General features: G+C 40.5%; 2 protein-coding genes across 2 annotated transcripts in view; both read left to right on the top strand.

Annotated features, from left to right (window-relative positions):
• The first annotated feature begins 1,122 nt into the window (after positions 1 to 1,122).
• Positions 1,123 to 10,710, top strand: alkbh8 (alkB homolog 8, tRNA methyltransferase). Its single transcript, XM_034549178.1, has 12 exons — positions 1,123 to 1,267; positions 1,881 to 2,014; positions 2,126 to 2,226; positions 2,430 to 2,561; positions 2,783 to 2,878; positions 3,102 to 3,206; positions 4,851 to 4,921; positions 6,615 to 6,721; positions 7,311 to 7,471; positions 7,707 to 7,981; positions 9,344 to 9,493; positions 9,908 to 10,710. The coding sequence occupies exons 1-12, from the start codon at positions 1,130 to 1,132 to the stop codon at positions 10,559 to 10,561; spliced, it is 2,124 nt and encodes a 707-aa protein (XP_034405069.1). The 5' UTR covers positions 1,123 to 1,129; the 3' UTR covers positions 10,562 to 10,710.
• A 2,236-nt stretch (positions 10,711 to 12,946) lies between these two features.
• Positions 12,947 to 20,989, top strand: part of cwf19l2 (CWF19 like cell cycle control factor 2) — a 17,730-nt gene continuing 9,687 nt past the window's right edge. The window contains exons 1-11 of the mRNA XM_034548907.1: positions 12,947 to 13,069; positions 14,160 to 14,270; positions 14,595 to 14,708; positions 15,069 to 15,179; positions 15,505 to 15,624; positions 16,065 to 16,158; positions 17,116 to 17,234; positions 18,444 to 18,745; positions 19,169 to 19,383; positions 19,612 to 19,852; positions 20,846 to 20,957. Of these exons, the coding sequence (XP_034404798.1) occupies positions 12,977 to 13,069; positions 14,160 to 14,270; positions 14,595 to 14,708; positions 15,069 to 15,179; positions 15,505 to 15,624; positions 16,065 to 16,158; positions 17,116 to 17,234; positions 18,444 to 18,745; positions 19,169 to 19,383; positions 19,612 to 19,852; positions 20,846 to 20,957 (1,632 nt within the window). The 5' untranslated portion in view covers positions 12,947 to 12,976. The remainder of the gene's footprint in view (positions 13,070 to 14,159; positions 14,271 to 14,594; positions 14,709 to 15,068; positions 15,180 to 15,504; positions 15,625 to 16,064; positions 16,159 to 17,115; positions 17,235 to 18,443; positions 18,746 to 19,168; positions 19,384 to 19,611; positions 19,853 to 20,845; positions 20,958 to 20,989) is intronic.

Here is a 20,989-nt window from a genome sequence, read left to right as displayed (position 1 = left end):
TGGAGCACATACTCACACCCAAAGGGGCTGTAGAGGAATTAAAATGCAGTATCTGAGCTAATTGGCTTCTTTTAGGGAGGAAGCAGACAGAGAGCAGAAATCAGGGCAAAACAACAACAAAACAATAAACAGAATACATAAATTGCAATTTAGCAAAATGCCTGAATGTGAAGGACTGCAGATCAGCATTTGCCCTGATGTGTAGGGTATTGTGTTTTTTTGAACAGGATGCATTAGAATTAGCCAGCTAGCCTGTTGTGATAATACGCTTTAGTTCTCATGTAATACAAGATTATCCTCATTTGCCAGATTTTGAGTCAGGTCGGATGATGGATGAATGAAATGGAATACCAAACAGTCTCCCCAAGATAGTCATCCTGTATACTTACATTATTATCCCACAATATCAAGTTAGCAGGGCCTAGAGAATGATCCCTGAAGCAATTTTGTCTGTCTTTTGTTGGGAGATTAGGAAGGCTTGCAGCATGGATTCAGGGTTCAGATCCTAGGGAGCAGCAGAGCAAACAACTGGATACCTATTTACCCTTCTCTTTTCTCTTCTAAGCTACCCTTATTTCACTTGGTATCCAAGCCTTAGTAACATCCAGTTGTTCCTACGATACCTAAACGAGTAAGAGGTATTCAATCATTAGCTTGATACTATAGATATATACAACAGAACAATATGTCCTAGCATACACTAGGGCATTAATACCAGTATTAGAGTACGAGGCAAGTACAAATACCACACAGTAATCTCACTGGACATACCACTGAGTAACACATATAGACTTTTTTTCCATTATCTTGCTTACAACCAGAGGAAAACGAAGAGTGAAACTGATTTTACGCTGCCAAACGTATATGCCTACATTTAATTACTGCACCACATTGCAAATTGCAGCCGATGGGACACAGCCATTGTTAAAAGCATTAGTTCCCATTGTGCTTGTTGTGCGTTGACATGTCAACATACTTTCCCTGAAAAGGGGTTTCAAAGAGCCGGGGAATGATATTAAATCAGAAGGAGGAGCTGTGCACGGTGGCTCTGCTCTCGTGAGGTGAGAACAGTCGGGAACGTTCAGTGTTTGATCCTTATTTCACCCGGACAAAATACAAATGACGTACCATGGATGCTAGTGTGAAAAACAACGTGGAAGCTGTCAGAAGGAGTAAAGAGGAGAGAAAAGTTCTTCGTAAACAGTTAAAAGCCAGTCACACTTTACTGAAACATGAAGGCATCAGCACAGCACCGCAGCCTACCAAGGTGACATATATATATTTCAAAATATATAGACAGGAAGTGGCAGCGAAGACAGAGCTAGCTGACGTTTAGCCTCTTCTAGCTACTATATTTACAGCTATTAAACGCAATAAATACAATTCAAAGTTGTTTTCAGTTCAATGAAAGACTGCACGCTAGTAGCTCACTTGCTAATTTGCAGGTATTACTTTAATATTAGCTTGTATATACTGTTTTCGGTCGTTTAAAATAAAAATAATAGCATTTTAAACTTGGTTGGGGACTTGTTATATTGTTATAAGTTTGGATCAGTTTGAACAGTTAAGTCATATTTGCACTAGGAATTCACTAGTGTGTTGTGTCCTAGGAAATATTAACAGTCTTATTACAAGAAAGTAAACTACACCCACTAAACTGAGACAATACACAAAAGCAGACAAAGACAGAAATATAAAACATTGTTTACGTTGGCTGACTGAGGTGTTCATCAGACTGACAGCCTGGTGGAATAAGCTATGGATTCTGGAGGTGTCTGGTATAATGCAGTGATTAGCCTGTTTTGGATGTCATCTTTCAAATTGTTCATGTTGTTAAACTGGTCTCTATAAAATCAACCAGTCAACTGTCTTTTCTGCAGAGTTTGGTGGTGGCGAATGGTGGCCTGGGGAACGGAGTTAGTCGAGAGGAGCTCTCTGCAGCGCTGAAAGAGATGGGCGAGCTGGAGGCACTGATCATGCACCCTCACAAGCCTTATGCTTTTGTCACATACAGGTATAGGTGATAATGCGGACAATACTATATTGACGCTAGGAAGTTGTTTCAACCTCTCTGGAAGATTTTGGTTCGAAACTCACACCGTTGTTTTTGTCATTTTGTTTCCAGATCTGAAGCGAGTGCTCGGAAAGCCCACATCCACCTCAATGGGGAAAAGCTTCAATGTGGAGAGAACAGTGTCACACTCTACCTCAGTTATGTCAACTCAGGTACTTAACTTAAACATTAATGGCCACAGACGCAATAAAAAAAATACTGTCAGGTCTGCTATAGTCATTTAAAGCATTGTTTACAGCATGTTTTATCAGTAAGTTGGATAGCTGAAGAAAACCATTTGTTTTGTTTGTGTGCTTTATGCTCTGGATATAATGTCCAATAAGAAACTTCCTCACTGTATGTTTTCTTTATGTAGTAACCTGTGAAGAGGAAGTGTCCGTTCCTTTGCCTGAAGGATTAGTCTTGGTGGAGGATTTTGTTTCTCTGGAGGAAGAGGCTCTGCTGCTCGCTGCTATAGACTGGTCGTCTCCTAATGATGATGTCACTGGTGAGGCATTGCGTAATTTGCTTTGTCTCTTTGTGTTTATCAAGTTCTGGCTTAAGTTGCTATGTAGAGCTTCTTTCTCATGTTCACCCAGGAACTTGATTATATTTGATGACAGAGCCTTAATAAATCAAGTATAATGTATCATTTTAATGTACAAAACTGTTGTCTATAATTTGGATAGGAATTTTAACCTTTGCTGACTTCATTCTAATGTCTTTTAGCTCAAAAAGCTCTGAAGCATAGAAGAGTCAAACATTATGGCTTTGAATTTCGCTACGACAACAACAACGTGGATAAAGACCAGCCGTTAGCTGCAGGTAAGCATCCATTATAAAAAGTCTTTTTTTACTGGTTTGGCCAATATATCACTCAACTACATTTAGTTAAACATACATTTTGATTTACTAAATATAAAGTTGTCCTCAACTGTTTCTTCAAACCAAACACTTTTCATTGTCTCGAAGAGAATTATCTTCGACACAAGATGGTACAGTTTGACTGCTTCTGCGCGTGCATGTGTGTGTGTGTGTATACATTTAGGTATTCCTCAGGACTGTCTACCTGTTCTGGAGCGGTGTGTGACGAATAAACACATCGACATCCTGCCAGACCAGCTGACTGTCAACCAGTATGAGTCTGGACAAGGTGAGTTTTTCCAGTTGTGTCTCTAATGATGACTCACCGGTATCTTATCAAAAATAAGATACATTTCAGAGGTTATGTAAATATTGCTGACCACATTTGAAAAAATTACAGCTATTCCAAGCACAAAAACATTCTAATGAAATGGTTTATACCTATGAATACATCACACAAATCAATGTTTCCACCTTGGTGCACTTCAGGGATCACTGTTTGGTGTAATAACTGATTCTCTGGATGATTAATCAGTACTTAATCAAAACTATATTATATTCTGATCTGCAGGGATTTAAAATGGTTGTGTAGGTTTCTCTTTGAGTTATTTTTTAGTTTATCTATTTGAGATGCTGCAGCTGCACTGTGTGGTGAGGACATCAAGTAAAGACTTGTATAATCTGGAAGTAGACTTACTGTGTTTCCAGAACCTGTGGTTATTAACCTTTTAAGCCCCATTGGGTGCCGATTTACACATTATAGTTAGACTGTGTAAAACCTTACAATAAACATGAGCAAATATATTGATGTTATACATCAAATTAAACAAGAGAACTTGGGCTACAATAATCAGCCATTTCCACACAACTCAAACACCAACTGAAAGAATTATGAAAATATCATAATCATCATTTTGTCAGGAGTCAGCCCACTCAGCACGTTTTCGGAACTAGCATCCCGTAGCTCGGTGCTATCAGAAAAAGCCAGATAGCAAAAAGCAAGAGGACTCCACACAGATTCTAAATGTCTTTTCTAAATCCTCCTGCACCAAAGCATCACAGAGATATGAGCCAAAGAACACAGCAACATGAATCAATTTAGCGCTTACAGTCACAAATGTTGCTTATCTTTGGCTTTTAAAAAAAAAAGAATTGTCTAATTCGTCTAATCTGTACTAAAACCTCTCTAACTTTGTTCTGCTTTACTTTTTCAAAGTCAAACTTTGCAGAGAGACTGGTCCGATATTGTGCTATGATCTCTGTGTTTTTTAACCTTTGCTGTGCATCCTTCCAAGAGATAATCATTCTGAAAAGGGCTTTTTTTTTCTAGGCAAACCTGGAAATTGAGCTTTTGCTGTCATTCATTTTATTTTGAGATTTTGTTATTTTAGGCTGCCTTAAAAAACATCTGGCCAGGGACAGCAGATGGAAATTAGCCTCCCTGGCTCACTTACAGTCCTACTGTTGATTAGTGTGCATTGTCCCTGCAAAATAAATGAATAAATAAAATAAATAAATGTACTCTTAACCAGTAACGCATATAATACTATTTACACATCTGAACAAAAGCACACATGGTTTGCCTTTATTATAACACCAACATTATTCAAATAGCCTTTGTGGTTGCAGAGATACACCCTTTTTAGTTTGGGTATGTTATTTCGAGCAGAAACCTAGAAAATAGCTTGGGGTTAACGACTCAGTTGAATGTTCTAGGCACACATTTGGATTGGATTGTTTTCTTCCACAAGGTGGCAGCAGAACCTCTCCAAAATACACAGATGAGAGATGATAAAAGTTTCTGGTTCCTTTCAGTTATCTGTTAATAGATTTACAGTAAACAGTTTAAACTAAGCACTTTTATGTGTTACAGACCTGTGATACATTTTGACTAGTATAACTATTACAATTCTACATTTTATTATATTCACAGGCATTCCTCCTCATGTGGACACTCACTCTGCTTTTGAGGACACCATCCTGTCGCTGAGCCTGGGAGCCAAGGTGAGAAGTCAGTCCATCTTTTTGTGATTTAACACTCTTTCGCAAGCTCCAGTGAACAGTGTCCAGAGAAATACTCACCACAGCCCCGTGGTTTGGTAGTTTACCCCAACTATACCATTCATCTATCAGCCTTAGAGCCAGTATCGAACACTGGCGCTGAAGGTGCATTCATCAATAACTCAAAAGAAAGTATTAATATTTCAGCATAAAACACAGATGAAAAGTTAAAAAGTGGGTGTGAATGGATATATAAGGATTTGGTTTGTATGCCTGTCTGTGTTGGGGTTTGATCTATCATATTGACCGTCACTTCACTGTGTTATTCATCTTTCTCAGAGGGCATAACTGTCAGAGATGAGTGTGTGCAACAGTATGTTTGGATTCTGTGTCCTTGTGATTTTAATGAGAACATTGTGTCACCTTGCCTACAACATCTTTGTCATAATCTCATGCTCGCTGTGGCCTTCAATTGATCCAGCATGTAGTTAATTACTCTTTCAGGGGTTGAAAAAGAAAAGAAAGAAGAAATGTACACTTTTATTTAGGACATTTTGTGAACAATTCATGAATAGAAGAAAAACAGATTTTCCTTTTTTTTTTGCTTTGTCCACGACTATTCCAGGTGTGATAAGATGGTGTCACATGGTACTGGGATGCTTGTCTGAAAAGCAGTGGCTCTATTAACAATCAATTTAAAATGTACCTCCTCCCACACCTCACAGATGATGTCACTGCTTAGATTTCACAGGTAGCTCCTCCCCACACTTCACAGATGATGTACTTCCCATAGTAAGATTTCAGTTGTCGTGTCAAGTTCAGATAATTTGCTGGTGTTGCATGTACATAGCTCTCTTACAATCATACACAAACACTAATCTGCTTCTCTCTCTCGCTCTCTCTATCTCTCTTACACACACCTCTACTTCACAAAATCCAATTTTCCTGCTGTCAGAAGTCGGAGCGATGCAGTTTGAATTGTGTAGATGTAATTTCCCAGCAGAGCTCATGCTGTTACGCTCTGTAAGGAAACATCAGGATCAAACACCAATGCTGGGGTGGAGATGATTCTGCTGGTTGTTAGTGAGAAAGCAGGCAGAGTGCGTGTGTGAGTTTTTTTCTGTTGGGGACTTAGCTAAAAACTGCTGAGTAAAAGGAATTTTGTAAAGAATTTTGTTTTTCATATTTTATGTTATTTTAGTTTTTATAAGAAACATTTGCAGTTAAACCAGCATTTGTTTAATAACTAATTCAGCACAGTAATACTCCATGAAGAATATAAACGAATTTTCAGTTTGATATGTAACTACTGGATTATTGAAGTCATTGGATACCATTCATAAACCAAATGGCTGTACAACAACATGCATGTCCTTATTGGGATTCATAAGGAAATTATTAAAACTAATAATGAAATCAAGCTATTTCTTTTTGGAGAATGTAAGTAAGCAAGACTGAGAATTTGATGAAGCCGTTTTCGATACTTAAAAATGAGTGTGCAGTTTCATCAGTACTAAAAGTATTATGCTTTTATAGTGATAAGCAGTTACCGTATATAGCTGTGTCACTATAGGTGCCGATACTGACCTCCATAAAGCAGAAATCAAGTATTAAAGTGTCATTGTTATTCTAAGATAGTGTGTGTGTGTGTGTGTGCACACACTGTGTGATCTAAATGTTGTTCTTTTAAATGCAGACGGTGATGGAGTTCCGTCATCCCGACGGTCGGCTCGTTGCCGTGGTGTTGCCAGGACGGAGCCTCCTGGTGATGAAGGAAGAGAGCAGATACCTGTGGACACACGGGTGAGCAGGACTGTGTCGGATGGATCGACATGAGCAGGGTTTAAAACCACCTTTTTAGTTGACAGGCTGGCAACCAGGCATCAACTTTTGGTTGCCATAACTGAAAATATGGTTGCCCATTTTAGTAACCTTAGTCACGTCTGCTTAATGGTGAAAGTAAATGTGATATGACCATGTTGTGTTTATTGTCCATGCTTTGTAGTATAATTGTCCGTCCAGCTCAAAATGCAGAGATACTTCACAAATTTCCTTTTTGTTTTTCCTTCATGTTCATCTGTTTTTTGTTATATTTGTTTTTTGTTTGTTTGCATATTAATTTGGGATGTTGACCGCTGAGGCTTTACACCCCACAGTCAAACAACTTAATTTGCTTCGCCATTGTCTCTAAAACATGTGTCTATGCGCACGTGAGTTCATTCACCAATGGATATGCAGCGTTGTCGGTTTCTGATTGTAACGGCAATATTTAAATATCAATAATGCAACAAATATTAAATAAATTATTGTTTTAAATATTTAACAAATTAGCTGCTATCAATTTGTTTGAGCTAGTCAGCCACCACTGCAACTGTCTCTAATCTTTTCTCAGGATAACTCCTCGGAAGTTTGACATGGTACCAGCCTGCAACCAACAATCCCCTGCTCATACAACGCCTGACCTCAGTACTTCCAGCAATCTCACTTTGAGCAAGAGGGGCACCCGCACTTCTTTCACTTTCCGCAAGATCAGACATGAACCCTGTGGCTGCGGTGAGAGTCTACCAGGCGCACAATAAACACACAGCGTGTTTGATAACAGAAGACTGCATTACCACAATTGTTTGTGAGATGTCAGACAACTAGTTTTTAAAGGAACATTTTTGGGCAAACACTTCTTGAGGCTAAATTCTGCCCTGAAAATCACCACCATTAAAGTATGAAATATGGTCTGATGGACCTCTCTCTCTCTCTCTCTCTCTCTCTCTCTCTCTCTCTCTCTCTCCAGCCTTCCCCTCCGCCTGTGACAGCCAGGGAGCTCCCTCAGCACCCTTACCACCGTCTCCTCCCTCACTACCCTGTTGCCATGCCGACGCAGCCCTTCTGGAGGAGGAGTATGTGCACCGGGTGTACGACGCCATTGCCTCACACTTTAGCAGCACTCGCCACTCCCCTTGGCCTCGTGTTTGCCACTTCCTGTCATCGCTCTCAGCTGGCAGCGTGCTGGCTGATGTGGGCTGTGGGAATGGGAAATACCTGGGTGTCAACCCAGAGGTGATTGCAGTGAGTGTCATCATGTTTTACCATAATGTCTATATTTCTGTGATACTTCAGTGAAAAATGTCCTTTTCCATTCTGCTTTTATTGCAACTGATTCTTTGATTATCCCCACTGTAAAATTCCACACAACAGAATCAGTTCATAACTGCAGGCGCTGTTTTTCCATACAGTCAGCAAATCAGTTACAGCGGAGGCGGCAAACATATGAGGTAGAACTCCTCTGCTGCTACTTCACAGATACCGATTAGGGGTTTCGATAGCTCCAGAAAGACAAGGTGCCGAGGTCTTTTGACCACCATATGTCATAATGTTACTTGGACAAGACCACAATGCTTGTTTTTGGCCGAACCACACTTAACAAAAACGTGTGTGTGTGTGTGTGTATGTGTGTATATATATATATATATATATATATATATATATATATATATTTGAAAAAAATTAATATATGCCTGCGTAGTCTCACGTGTCATGTCTCATTTAAAATGAGCTAGATAAACCAAAATAATACACCTGGGGATGATTTCCTCGGTGCCGAGGCCTGTGTTGCTCTGTTTCGGTTGGTTGTCATATTTGGTATCATCGCAGTTTCCATGGCAATATCCTACATTTCCTGTTGATGTATGCACACTGGGATATTCATGTTTGGGATTTGGAGGTGCATGTAAGCAGCTTATCCTGACTCAGACCGTCACTGTGATAAATCCTTACTGAGAGCACCGTGATCAGGTTGTCTCACACACACCAACTTTTATACTCTGAAACTCCCTCTTAACTTACTTTTATGCCTTCACTATACTTCCAATGTCCCCTTCTCACTCTCTCTCCCATTGCAGATCAACACTGTTCACCTTGCCGGTTTCAATTGAAATGAAAGAGCTCGACCTGTCAGTTAGAGATTAAGCGTGCTCGTAGTATCCTCGCCACCTCTTGTCTCTTTTGGGAGGAGGAGATGAGAAGCTTGCTTGAATTGTGCCCTGAGACAAAATGTGTTAAAAACGATCATTCCTGTCATTCAATCCCCTTCTTTTCTTACCCTCCTTTCTTCCCTTTTTCCTTTCTTTAAATGTCTTTCCCGCTTCCTTTCTTTGCTTCATTTCCCCCAATCTCTCCATTTAATCTATTCTATCTCTCAAATAGAACTTGTTCCTGCTGCTCTCTGTGTGATTTTGTATTATAGTATTAAAAGGCTGAAATCAATAATGAATGGCATCCATACATTCAACTGAAAATGATACTTTACTAGTTGTCTTGTTTGGACTTTTTACTTATGTTTTGACCTCTCTGTTCTACTGCACCAGTGCTCCTGTTTGTGATTGATGTTGTATGCCCATGTGTGTGTGTGTGTGTTTTGTCTCTTCTCAGGTTGGTTGTGACCGTAGCAGTGCTCTTGTCCAGATTTGTGCAGAGAGGGGTTTCCATGCGTTTGTATCTGATGCTCTCAGTGTCCCGTTGCAGACAGCCTCCTGTGATGCCTGCATCTCGATAGCTGTCATCCATCACTTCTCCACACAGGTACACACTTAAATCATCCTTTCAATACAAAAGAAACAACAATATAGCAACTTTTCAGAAAGATGACCCAAAACAAATACGTGCACTTCCCTAAATTGTTCATCTGTCACAGTTTTATAGACACTGCTGGCATATTTTAGGGACCTCAGGAACTTTAGCACAGTTTCAAAAGGAAGATTTTCAAGTTTTGGATCCTGGGACTTGATCCAAATCTAGGCCAAATACCATGGCCTCTTAATCTCACTGAATTGGCATTGTTGTATTGTTCTTAATATTTGAAATATTTGTATTATTTATACTGCAGCAAAGCAAACACACATTTTAGCCAATTTCTGGTCCCTGAGTTACTTTGTGTGTGTGTGTGTGTGTGTGTGTGTGTGTGTGTGTGTGTGTGTGTGTGTGTGTGTTTTGTAGGAGCGTCGTCTGGCAGCAGTGAGGGAGCTAGTGAGACTTTTAAAGCCTGGGGGTCGAGCGCTGATCTATGTTTGGGCTTTCGAACAAGAGTACAACAAGCAGAGGTCCAAGTACCTCAAAGAGCATCCGGAGAACCACAGCCCCACTGGAAACACACAACAAGCAGGAGACAGCCAGGAACCTCACGGGAAATCAAGTATCCATACCAGCAGACATTTAGAAGACGACAGGCCTGAGGATAACATGCAAGATATGATTGATGGTAAACTCAGTGTGCACACCAACCGAACAGCATTCAACACCCAGGACCTTTTGGTTCCCTGGCATCTGAAAGAAGGGAAAAAAACAGTGGAGGAAAAATTGAGAGAAGGTGGAAAGAAGGATAAAAGGAAAGAGAAATCCAAAAAGACTTCAGGTAACACCTGTTCTGGATCAGGTCATGACACCAGTGATTCCACTACTCAGACCCCCAGTTCTGCTCTGAAGTCGGAGTCAGAGAGCAGTCCTGCGCCTGTCTTTCACCGCTATTACCACGTGTTCCAGCAGGGGGAGCTGGAGCAGCTGTGTGATCAGGAGGCTGGTGTCCAAGTGCAGAGCAGCTACCACGATCAGGGAAACTGGTGTGTTATCTTAGTGAAGGACTTGGAGAGATGAACTGACACACTCATGGTGTATACTAGTTTAGCAACAAATACATATTCAAACAAGAGAGTTAATGCAATGTAAACAAAGACTAAGTTAAAGGATCCTTTATTTGTACAATTAAAGTGAATAGACAAATAAAATAAATGAAATGATTTTACAAAATGCCTGCTTCTGCTCTTACTTCTTCCATCATTCCTAGAAAGGTTCGACACCTTACACGGCCCAAATCCTGCAGTCTGCTTTGGCTGAAAATATTTGCCGCGAAAAACTGAAACAAACCACAGAGGTACTTTTGAGGTTGTTGAAAAGCACCGGTTGTAAAAATACTGTTGTTCCGTGTAACCCAAAGAAGGTACAAACAAGGCTCTTCCATAAAGCATACACTGTACAGTGGATTGCCACCAATAGTCTTTGTCTAACTAAGCTGTACACGGCACAGCATGTGCCAATGTGTAACATTTGTTCCCATTCAAGACGGCAAATGTATATATGTTTCTATTTTTAAATGTGTCCGACAGGAAGCACCTCCCATGGTGATAAATTATTATCCGAGCAATGTATTTGTACATTGGTTTATAAAGTTACTGTGCAGTACTTCATCATAGGTTTTTCATCACAGTCCATGTAAATGCAAGATAGGCAGACGTAGCGTCTATGTGTTTACGGAGATAAAAAGGGCTTAAAAGAGTTAAAGTTTAAACACATTTAACTTGAAATGTGGAATCGGAATGTATTCTTTACTAAATTAAGATAAAGTGGATTTATTAATTTATTGAAAACAGTTTTTGTGTTGTTGCTATAGTGGATTTAGTGTTGGATCAGCTGATATTAGATACTGTATTTCAATTTAGATTTGGTGTAATGTAGGAACACCGATGTAAGACTTTATCTCTCTCTCCTTGCACTCACACACGTTCGCACTATATCCTTTTAACAAAACAAGTTTTACCAGGTGGCTGTAAAGACGCAATGAATTGTAGGATAATTGTGTATTGATGGCCGCGGAGTGTCGTCCATTTTCGTTGATTTTTGACTCCTCTATGGCAGGTTAGTAATTGGTCAGCAGCTCCTCGTAAATTACCTCAGTGGCTCCTCAATCCTCCGGGACCCACAAAAACAAACGCTGTGGTGCCGAGGCGAGAGATGGTTTGGTGTGCTTTATTGACAGTGGTTTATTGATTAAGGTGAAGCAGCCTGTTCTGTGTGTGTGTGATTGAGGTCATTCATAGTTTCATGCACAATAGTGTTTGTGTGTAGTAGTGTTATTGTTTGTGTATTTTTGTGGAGTCTGTTGCTTGACATTTGGAGTGATAATTAGAATTTAAAATTATCCGCCCCCCAGGTATAGCACATCGATTTAACAGGCTACACAACATTTTAAATCTTTAGCTCACAGGAGTTGAGACATTTAGAAAGAGTAGTAATACTTCCTTCTCTGATGCACTGGTGATATGTATATGTTTGTGCAGCGCTGAAAGGGAATAATTCCAGGCAGAGATATTATAGCATCAAATAAATGTCTGTTTTATTCACAACCAAAAGTATGTAGGAACCCACAGCATACAACATTTCAGACAATATCGTGTTTTCAACTTTGTGGTAACAGTTTGGGGGGAAGAATGAGAATACCAGCATGCACAAAACAAGCTGTTTGTTGTGGAAGAACTTGACTGGCCTCCACCCAACGTCTTTGGTACAAACTGGGGCAACAAGAGTTGAGGCTATTATAGCAACATATGAATGGCCATAGTTTTGGTATAAGATATCCTGTAATCTTGTAATTTTACAGTTACTAGGCTATTTATGTCTCTGCATATACAACTTTGTATTTACATGTTTGTCCATCTGTGCAAATCCTTTGATATTATTTTCTGTTAAAAGAAGTTTTGTGGTATTTTTACCGGTACAATTGAGGATAAAGGGGTATTTTATGTGGTATGGTTCTGTAGATTGCGACACCCTCTGAGGCAAAATTGTGATTGTGGGCTATATACATGGAAATGACTTGACACAGATATGTGTAAAGTTTCCATATTAATAGCCATATATGTATTGGCCATATCACAATGTCCTAAACATTTTAGCTGGCATATTTAGAGGCTTCCAATGTTCTGTATTAATGGAAAGAGGACAATAACCATCTACTATCAAGTGTATTTTAGCCTGTTACACTGGTATATATGGGACAATGGACTGCATTGTTATAGGCATTGACAAGCACTTTTACTTGTCAGTAGTGTACTCTAAAATTCTAAATTCAATTTAAAATGTGTTTCATTTAAACATATAACATACATAAATATAAATCTAATTTACTTTACATCACATGGGACTTGGGCTGAATTTATAGAAACACCTACAATCTGTGTAGATCTCGCATACACACGCTTTACGACACTTAACGACACCATTTACGACAGTGTCATGGCGGCGCAGGGAGTCAGTTTTGAGAGCTCGAGCTACATCGAGGAAAGAAAGGATAGTAAACGACAGGCACGAGAAGAGGCGGTAGAAAAAGTAAGAACTGCACACTGTAGCGAACCGCCCCTTTGTAATCTGAGGTTAGCTCCATTGGCGTCTGTTATTTATGTATTTATTTAGAGCTGTTATTCCTGATGAAAGCTAACGAGCTAAGTAGGCGAACGTCAAGTTATCGTTAGGTACGAATGAGCTCAGCGGCTAAACACCATTCTTTTTGTTGAATTTTCCGTAACCGTGGTATAAATTGACACATGTGTGTCTCTCCAACTCCCGGAAAGCTATCAGTACCTGTGTGCCTTCACATTAACCCGATAATCCTCGTGTCTGGACAGGAGGATGCTGTTAAAGCTGCAGGCAGGAAATTACCGCCTCAGAGCAAACACTGCTGGTACAGATAGCAGACCTGTGGTTGTGTTTTGTATAGCTTTTATGTCATTTGTACACGTGTAATCACACATGTACACAGGTATTTAATTGTAGGTTATCTTTTTTGCCGTGCAGCTGTGTTTGCATGATACACAGAGCAGATGATGAGCAGATGATGCTTGCTGTCGATGAGCACTAAAGGTTGTAATCACGTTATCTGCCCCTCTCATCTGGGTTTGAACTGGCCAGAGCAAAGAGCCTTAGCTGGGTCTGACTCATGCTTCTGAATTTGAAGAGGAATTGGCTCAATAATGACTTAAGAACTCGTCATTGTCATTGCAGCCAAAGATGTAATGTGTGCAGCTTTAAAGTCGTTGGATGCTCAAATGTTTGCAAATCATAACTCGTATCAGCAGAATCACTTCCAAATACAACTAATCCATATGACAAAGTAGTACATAATGTGAACATATGTGAGACAACGTTGGCTCCAGAAGGATGTAAAGCCGCTCCCAGGTGTCTCCACACTACCTCCTCTTCACCATATAAAACTGACAAGAGAACTGGCTACGCAAAATCATGGCGTTGGGAGTGCTGTGTCGTTCATTTCGTAATGAGACATATGCCTCCGTTTGTGGACTTTATTCATCACTAGTATTAATAATTTCAGCCCAACGTTTCTGCTTAGATAGACATGTCTGAAAATGCTTTTAACATTTGTGCTTACTTTCCTTTTTGTTATTTCCTTTGTGTCATTCAGGCCAAGCAGCAGTATGAGAAGGGAGAGAGGAAGAAGGAGCTGAAGAGGCAGAGAGGCGAAGATACTTGGATGCTCCCTGAGATCAACCAGAGGCTGCAGGACATAGAGGAAGTACGATTATTCACTGTATTGCAAAAATAAAATCTGAGGCTAACTCCCAGCCAAATCACAACTGTATTGTACCTTAAATCATTAGTATTGAGTAATTGTATAAAACAATTATCAACACTTGCACTACCCTTATTATGTATATTGAATCAGTTATCCAGTGGAGAATTCCTGTGGGAAGATCTTGCTGAAATTGATGGTGATGGCTACTGTGGCTCCGTGCAGAGACTGGGTCATCCTCTAACTCTTGGACTCTATGAATATATTGCATCATAATAAACAATAATGCAACCAAGGAAAAACACAATTAATTCATTGAACCTACAGGAAGGCTCTGTAATAAGCAAGAAGAAGAAAGAGAAGAAATCTAAAAAGAAAAAGAAGAAGGCCAAAAAAGAGAAGAAGACAACAGCAGAAGATGGCTGTAATGACAGCTCAGAGGTTGGTTATTAAGGTTTTTACAGTACAGGAATCCTTTGATCAAGTTAACACCTGATTAGTGCAAGTAGATGCTGCTACACTGGTTAATAATTAACATATTAAGTGACTTAATTTCTGCTAGATGAAATGGTGATATACATGTGAATAAAAGTTTTTTGCAGGCCACCATTCCTGGTAAGCTGTAAAGTTTGAATTTAGAACTCCTTACAATACTACAGTCTTTATCACATGGGGATGGTGTTTTTTTAAAATGATTTAGCTTTAGGCCTCTTCCTTAATTTTTTTATTTTCCTTTTTAAATATATATGTTAATCTCTTGTACTTATTCTTCATCATCATGTCATCCTCTCTCTGTGTCAGGAGTCAGGGGATGAGTGGGTTGAGGCAAAAACAAAAGTTGCTAAAGCCTGGCAGGTTCCTGATGAGTCCAAGCCTTCAGAGAGCAACCTCAACCCAGCACAGAATGTCGAGGTAACTTCCTAACCTGGTCTTACACAGACATCATTTTTTATTGTGTTTCTCATAGTACAACACACAGTTCCATCCGAAAGTACTACTGTCCCTTCTCCACAATGGAGATGAATAAAGAAACTAAATGGAACCTACATGTCTAGAGGTAATACTGTATCTCGAGGTATAAAGAGGTTTTGTACATGCATTATTGGCTTTATCTAGTTTAGTACCAAACATACTTACTCATGACACCACCCAGTATATCTATATATCTTTCTTTGTCTTTGCCTGACCCCCCCCCCCCCCCCCCCCCCCCAACCCACTGTCTGTCTCTGTCCCTTAGAGAGACGAATGGATGACCTTTGACTTCCTGGCGATGAGCACCACGTCCACAACAGAGAAGAGGGCTGAGAAAGAGCGACTGAAAGAGGAGGAGAGAGCAAAGACTCAGGCCATTGAACAGGTGTGTGTGTGTGTGTGTGTTTGTGTGTGTGTACGTGGGTACGTGTGTTCCCCCTTCCTTATTCTTTCCAATTTGTATAGTCCAATCCATTACTCCTATGGTTCTTGTTCCACTGTTGGCAGGGTTCAGACAATACTATGATTTCTCTGATACCTGAATACATGAATGTCTGTGTGAAAGGGAGATAAAGAGTGTTCATGTTTGTGTTTGCATCGAAAGCATGTACTATGAAAACACTGGCAGTCAGTCTTCTCATTTGATCAACTGTGTGTTTACCAAGGTAACAGAGGGTGCCACCTCTTGGACAACATTATGCTGTAGTGTGTGTGTGTGTGTTTTATTTATATACTTACTGTGGTCTACAGGGAGCTTTTGTTGAAACGTTTAGCATTTGCTCCACTCCTGTGCTTTTGACATGTGTATGTGTGTGGTTCCCTCAGTCTGATTGGCACAAATTGGAGCTAAACCCGTACTGGAAAGACGGTGGAAGTGGTCTGCCCCCAGAGAAGATGACTGATACTGCAGCTAAGAAAGGTAATTACAGAGATCAATCGACTCTATTGAAGCATTAGATGGCATTGAAATGTGAAAAAAACGTGCAATTCAAATAATCCAACGATCACAAACTGCTCATACACTTCGATGTTTGCTTACAGCACTTAACACTCTTTGCTCTACCTGTTGTACTCCTCATCTCTAATGTTCTCTCATTTCCTGTCCCTTCCCCTGCTTCACACTTACTAGCAAGGGGCTTAAGTAAATGATACACTTGACCAGTGCATAATTATTATGTCCACTCACTGGAATTGGATATTGAAATGTTCGCTGAAAAGAAAGAAGCTTAAACATGTACATTTCTAATACATAATTATTGTCTACACAGCTGTCATTGAATTCTAAATTAAAATGGTTATGCACAGAAAACCTGTAGGCTTCAAAAAAGATTTCCATAATTAAGTTTGACAGTCACAGCTCTGCTAAAAATGAGTTTACGGTCCTTCACAGGGGTCCTTCTGTAAGCCTCACCCATGGTTCCATTTCGAGGTCGATGCTTCCCTTAACCATCTTGCGAGAGTTTTGCAAATTGTGGGGTACAATCAAGACACTACTCCATGGGAGTGTTTTGGTTTGCTAAAAATGGAGAAGGAGAATTTAATTTTAAACTCAGTGACTTTAATATAATTATCTTGTCAAAAAAATCTATATGGTTTGACAAAAGAAAGAGAGGACAGATAAGACAAGGAAGAAAGTCTGAATAAGGGATTGGGGAATTGGAGAGATTTGGAAGGAGACAGGCTGACTGACTGACTGGACTCTTGATTCTTGACTCTTCTTTCTAATTAATCAGCATGTGATTTAACCATGAATAAACATGGGTTGAGAGGCAAATGACAATGTGGAAGATATTATACTCACTGGGTGCGCTGAATTAGTTAAACAAGTTGTGTTTATGTGCGTCTTTGTAACTTTCTTTTCTCCCCTTGTTCCCAGTAGGGACAGTTGTGAATGATGCTGGTCTTAGCTGGCTGAGAAAGAGCTACCAAAGGATGAAGGAGCAGGCGGAGAGGCAGCAGCGCAGCCTCAACGATGTGGTGGCCGAGAGATACGGAGTGAGAACTGATGGCGCACTTGCAGGGCTTGAATATACACAAGCACAATTTAGCAGACACATGCAGTGACTCGAAAAAGCCACAGAATAGATGCCCTTTTGGACACATACAAATATTGATTCATAGTGTCACGGTAATTGCACTCAGAACTCAAGGATACACACACGCACACATACTTGCTCTCTTCCGGAAGAAATGTGTGTCTCGATACCTTTTTTCATTATTAATCTCTTTGCCGTCTGATAACACAGAGCACAGTGTCCCTTGTTAAGTCACTTTTAGCAGTATCAGCATTTGTGCCTCCAGTTGACAGCAGTGTGTGTGTGTGTGTGTGTGTGTGTGTGTGTGTGTGTGTGTGTGTGTGTGTGTGTGTGTGTCTGTGCGTGCGTGCGCTTTTTCCTTTGTCAGACTCGACAGCAGTGTTTTTCTTCTAGCAAAGCATAGACATTGTACCTTGTAATTTGCAATGTTTTTTTACTCATGCTTCTGTATACATTTATGTATTTGTGTCACACTATATTATTTTGATGCTGTGTGTGTATTTGTATGCTTTTGTGCAAATCTCAGAGACTTCTGTTTTCTGACAAATGTAGTGGAGATTACTCAAAAACAGCTGAGTAGTGAAATTGAGGACCCACTTGAACAGATTTGAGTAAACAATAACTTATTTGGATTTGCTGACCCTCACATTTTAATACAATACAGGATATGTATATGTGTTTATCTGATATTGTTATTTAACAATGTTACAATAGTATGGAATAGGTAATTTACATGTTGTTGTTGTTATTACAACATACATTTTTTTACTATAGCTCATGCTATGTGGCCAGTCATAACATCAATTAGTTTCATGAACTGGCTTTCAGGTAGTAAGAAAGCCAGAAAAGCCACTGTTTGTTTAGCTTAACTCAGCAGATTCCTCTTAAACTACATTGCAAACATAATTAGAGTAGAACACACCAGAGGGCAAGCGACAACTTTAAATATGTCATAACAATCTGCTGGAAATTACAAAACCAGTCTACTTAATGTCTGCTAACTGCTGCCATCAGTTAGATGACTCTATTTGCTAGCATTGGGGCACTTTCCAATTGACCTTCAATAAAGTGCCACATGTGACAGTTTGGCCATTTGTTAAGATCTGCACTGCAGAACCTGAGAATGTGTTCAATAAATTCAATATGTCTTGTTTTTCTCCTTTTACAGTCATTGGAGGAATTTCAGCAAAGACTTGCAGATGCTGAGAAAGCTGTGTACGGTCAGAGCCGAGGTGAAGGAGACAGAAGAGCGAGAGGCGGGTGGAGGAAAGGCGAGAACGATGCCAGAGAGAGATGGAGGAGAAAAGATGGAGATGGGGCAGAGAGAGATCGTTGGAGAAGAAATGAAAGGGGAAGAGATTCATCACCTACAGACGGAGAGAGATACAATGCTGGGAGAGGGGAGGAGAGGGGAGGATATCGAGGTGGAGAGCAAGAGAGAGGTCGATACGGAGACCGGTTTAGAGAAAGGCATGGAGGAAGGGAGAGAGATGGAGAAGGAGACATGGACAGGGATGAAGGAAGAGACAGCGAGAGGGATGGAGGAGGAGACATAAACAGGGATGGAGGAGGAGGAGTCATGGAGAGGGATGGAGGCGAAGACAGGGAGAGGGGTGGAGGAGGAGACAGGGAGAGGGGTGAAGGAGGAGACAGGGAGAGGGGTGGAGGAAGATACCTGGAGAGTGATGGAGGAGGAGACATGGAGAGGGATGGAGGCAAAGACAGGGAGAGTGGTGGAGGAAGATACAGGGAGAGGGATGGAGGAGGAGACAGGGAGAGGGGTGGAGGAAGATATAGGGAGAGGGATGGAGGAAGAGTCATGGAGAGGGATGGAGGAGGAGACAGGGAGAGGGGTGGAGGAAGATACAGGGAGAGGGGTGGAGGAAGATACAGGGAGAGGGATGGAGGAGGAGACGGGGAGAGAGATGGAGGAAGAGACGGAGAAAGAGATGATGAAAGAGACAGTGAAAGTGATAGTGACAGAGATAGGGATAATGAAAGAGAAAGTGCTGCATCATCATTTGGGCAAAAGAGTCAACGTTCTCCCTCTCTCGGGTCACTGAAAAGCTGCTTCCTCAAACCCTCAGAGGATTATGACCATGGTGAAGGTGGGTTGATGTCAAGGCCTTTTCTGAAAGATGTCTGAATCATTTTCGACATCTTTCATCTATCAAATACGATGTGCTCCTTTTTCTTTTAAATAATATTTAAACGGAGCAATAACCTAAGTAACATATCTGCTCAATTTATATGACAAATCAGGAAAGGATACTTAAACTAACATGCCAAGAGTCTTGGAAGCCTCAACATGCGTTGCAACTTTCTGTCCTGTGCAGCTCCACAGCGTCGCCGTCCTCCAGCACGGCCTACCACAAGATTCCTGAAACCCAGCTCTGACGATGAAGACTCTGGTCCACGTAATAGCAACATGCCGGCCTGGAAGAAGAGCAGCAATCCTGCTCGGGAATCTGTCAGCTTTGAAAAACCACAGCAGGAGAAAGAGAGGGATCCCGTGAAAACTGTAACTGCTCCTCAAGAGGGTCCGCATGGTGATACAACCGTCGTGACGACATCAAGGTTGGAAGCTTTTCATTTGGTTGCCTTGAAAACATGGGTTTGCTAAATAATGTCGAACTCCATCGTATTGATTGAGTATTCCAAGTGTATGTGTTTGGTGGACTTTTGAAATGAATCAGTCCAATTATTGCCATTTTCCATTCCGTTATTGTCCACGCAAATCACACAGGTTATCACAATAATGGGAGCAGTATAGCTTTGCTAATAAATACACACAAACACATTCTTTGAACCCCTCGGCAAAAGACTTTTAAACCATTTATCGATTTTTCATTTGGGATTCAGTATTACAAGGAAGTGTGTGTGTGTGTGTGTGTGTGTGTGTGTGTGTGTGTGTGTGTGTGTGTGTGTGTGTGTGTGTGTGTGTGTGTGTGTGTGTGTGTGTGTGTGTGTGTGTGTGTGTGTGTGTGTGTGTGTGTGTGTGTGTGTGTGTGTGTGTGTAAAAACTCATATTTTCATGCTTGACCACATGTGTTGTGGGAGTTCTTGCAGTATAGTTCAGATGGTGACTTTTAAAGTACAACAGTCTTTATGGAATGTGAATACAACACACACACAAAACTGCTAATGGAACTTCGAGACACGGTGCATAAAAGCATCCATCAGTATTAGGTCATGTTAATGTATTCACGTTGCCAACCTCCTCTGAGACTTTCTCACTAATCCCTTCCATAAAGCATGTGCTGTCTCTTCACATATGTGCTTGATTAGTTTCAAGGGACGTTCAAGAACTGATGAAATCCTAATCTGCTTTTTAACATTAGTCTTGATATTCCCAGAAAAAACTCCCTTGGCGTCTGAACTATATACAATACAAGGTTTGCGTTTTACTTGTATTATATTGTGAAACTTGAACCAACTGAACAGAACATTTAATGACGAAGGTTAATTTAAGGTTGTGAATTAGCACTGCCATAAATTGGCGCATTAATTTCCTTTTCTACTTGTTGGTTTTGGTCTGCCCTTCAAAATCTCCTCTTGATGTTTTCCTAGGAGTGACAGTGAGGAAGGGGAGGAGGAAGAGGAGGAGCTTCCACTGCTGTCAGAGGAGGAGATGAATAAACTGGGAGCCAAACTGGTGAAGGCAGAGATTATGGGCAACACTGTGAGTAGGTTATGTTACCATTTGTCACTGTA

This window comes from Cyclopterus lumpus, chromosome 13, assembly GCF_009769545.1.
Source record: "Cyclopterus lumpus isolate fCycLum1 chromosome 13, fCycLum1.pri, whole genome shotgun sequence".
NCBI classification, from domain to species: Eukaryota; Metazoa; Chordata; class Actinopteri; order Perciformes; family Cyclopteridae; genus Cyclopterus; species Cyclopterus lumpus.
Note: the sequence above shows the minus strand (reverse complement) of the source record. Positions and strands in the feature narration are given on the sequence as shown.